Genomic DNA, 2,184 nt, shown 5'->3' with positions numbered 1-2,184 from the left:
AACGTCAAAATGCACTCAGGACTTAATCTTAACTCCATGAATTCACTTTTACCTACCTAAACAGCAACTGAAATATTTTCTTAATGAGACTAGGTGACCAGTCGACAAAGACAAGAAAAATTGTTGCGAAATTCAAAAATCAATTAAAATTTTTTGAGCCAAATAATTTCAAAAGTCTTATAAATCATTAGCTTACAAAGAATTAGTTTGTAATAAACTTACTAAAAAATCATAGGAAAACCAAGTGGACCTGTCTTTTGTTTGACTGAGCCCTAGGCCCTAGGAATGGACAAAAGATGCAAAAAAAACATCCAGAAATTTTTTAAAAAATTATGAAAAATTGAGCATCGAAGTCATAAAACCAATAGTTAAGAACTAAAAACCAACAACTGTTTAAAATTGAGTTGAATTAGAAAGGAAAGAGGGCCTGTCAATACTTAGACTGGCACATAGTTCACGAAAAAAAAAGTAAAGATTGATTAATGTTCAAAAATTTTTTTAAAAAATTTTTAAAGTCTTAACAGCCATTAAGTTCAATGACTTTCAACGGAAGTCAATAAATACGCTCATTTAATACTTGATGGGAAAAAAGACACTTGTCATGCATTGGTGATCAGTAAGACATCACTATAAGTCCTATGACTATGAAAACAACAATAAATGCAGACAAAAACTAATAACTCTGTAGAAAAGTGCTAGAAGAAAGTGTCGAAGCCAATTTAATCATAAGCTATTCTCTGCTAATTTTTCCTTTGATCCATTGAACGTCTTTTCTAAGCCAATGGGAGTCATCAATTTTGGGATAAAGTGATAAGATTTCAAAAGGAGCCGATAATACGAAAATATCAAAAAAATTTAAAAAATTGTTTGATATCTTGAGGCATTGAAGCCATATGACCATTAGTTAGAAGATAAAACCCCTAACCAGATTAATGTTGATTGCAGTAGGAAGGAAGGAATTCCTCTCATTACTGAAACTGACGTACAGTTCACGAAAAAAAATATGATTGTTTATTGTTAACAACTTTCGAAAATTTATTTTCAAAGACTTAACAGCCATTAGCTGTCCACTCAAATCACTAGATAGGTTCACTTAATGGTCATTACAGAACGTGTAACCATCTGGTCAACGAGTCAACGAATGCTATAGGAATGCAAAGATTTAGTAAAGATGCAGTTTCTTGCATCCATTTTTTGACACTCTAGGCTTTATAGCACCACTCACCAACCGAGTTTGTAAAAGTCTACAGGCCGCCTGGAACCATGGACCAAAGTGGGACAAACCATTGAACCTCAATGATTTTGCAGATCTAACTCAACTGCAAAATGAACTACGAGACTTCCGAGAAGCTTCAATACCTCGCTGTTTATTCATTAACAAAGCAATAAAGGAAACAGCCCTCCATACCTTCTCAGACGCGTCAGAGTATGCACCCTCAGCAGTTTCGTATCTTAGGATTGAATACTGGGATGAAACTGTTCAAGTGAAATTCATCATGGGAAAAGCCAGCGTGGCTCCAATCAAAAGAAAAACAATTCCAAATCTCGAGTTGCAAGCCGCCGTCTACGCAGCTCAGCTCACACAATTCGTGAGAGAAGGGCACGACATTCACATTAATGAAACAGTTTTCTGGTCCGATAGTACAACAGTTCTTTATTGGCTCAGAACCCCAGAGATACATCATCACATTTTTGTTACTAACAGACTGGCGAAGATACTTGATGTATCAACAGCATATGACTGGAATTACATCACCTCAGCTGACAATCCAGCCGATGATGGTTCAAGAGGCTATGAAGTTAAACATATGAACTGCAGTTCTCGATGGCTCAACGGTCCTTCCTTTCTACAGTTACCAAAAGGTGACTAGCCAAGTCAGGACTTCTTGAAAGCACGAAATCCGAACGTCCTCATCTTTCATGCGTTGCAAACCAATCTGCACTCAGCAAATAATTGTCCCATTGACATTGCACGCTTCAGCAATTGGAATCGTCTGGCTAGAGTTGCAGAATACTGCTTCTTCTTCCTCGATTGTTTGAAAAAACAGAGCTTTTGCTTATCGCTCGCACATCACACACTGGCTTACAAGTACCTCATCAGCGTTGCTCAACGTCAGAACTTTGGAGATGAGATTTTGTCTTTACAAAAAGGTAATGAGATACTTCCATCAAGCCCTCTAAAGA

General features: G+C 36.8%; 1 protein-coding gene across 1 annotated transcript; it reads left to right on the top strand.

Moving 5' to 3' along the window:
- The first annotated feature begins 1,496 nt into the window (after positions 1–1,496).
- Positions 1,497–1,871, top strand: LOC142334838 (uncharacterized). Its single transcript, XM_075383166.1, has one exon. The coding sequence runs from the start codon at positions 1,497–1,499 to the stop codon at positions 1,869–1,871; it is 375 nt and encodes a 124-aa protein (XP_075239281.1).
- The last annotated feature ends 313 nt before the right edge of the window (positions 1,872–2,184 follow it).

The sequence above is a fragment of the Convolutriloba macropyga genome, chromosome 2, assembly GCF_964194025.1.
Source record: "Convolutriloba macropyga chromosome 2, txConMacr16.3, whole genome shotgun sequence".
NCBI lineage: Eukaryota > Metazoa > Xenacoelomorpha > Acoela > Convolutidae > Convolutriloba > Convolutriloba macropyga.
This window is presented reverse-complemented; position numbering and strand designations above follow the sequence as displayed.

Bases quoted from the DNA above. Each gene is read 5' to 3' on its own strand.
- LOC142334838 (XM_075383166.1), top strand. From the start codon at position 1,497: ATGGGAAAAGCCAGCGTGGCTCCAATCAAAAGAAAAACAATTCCAAAT.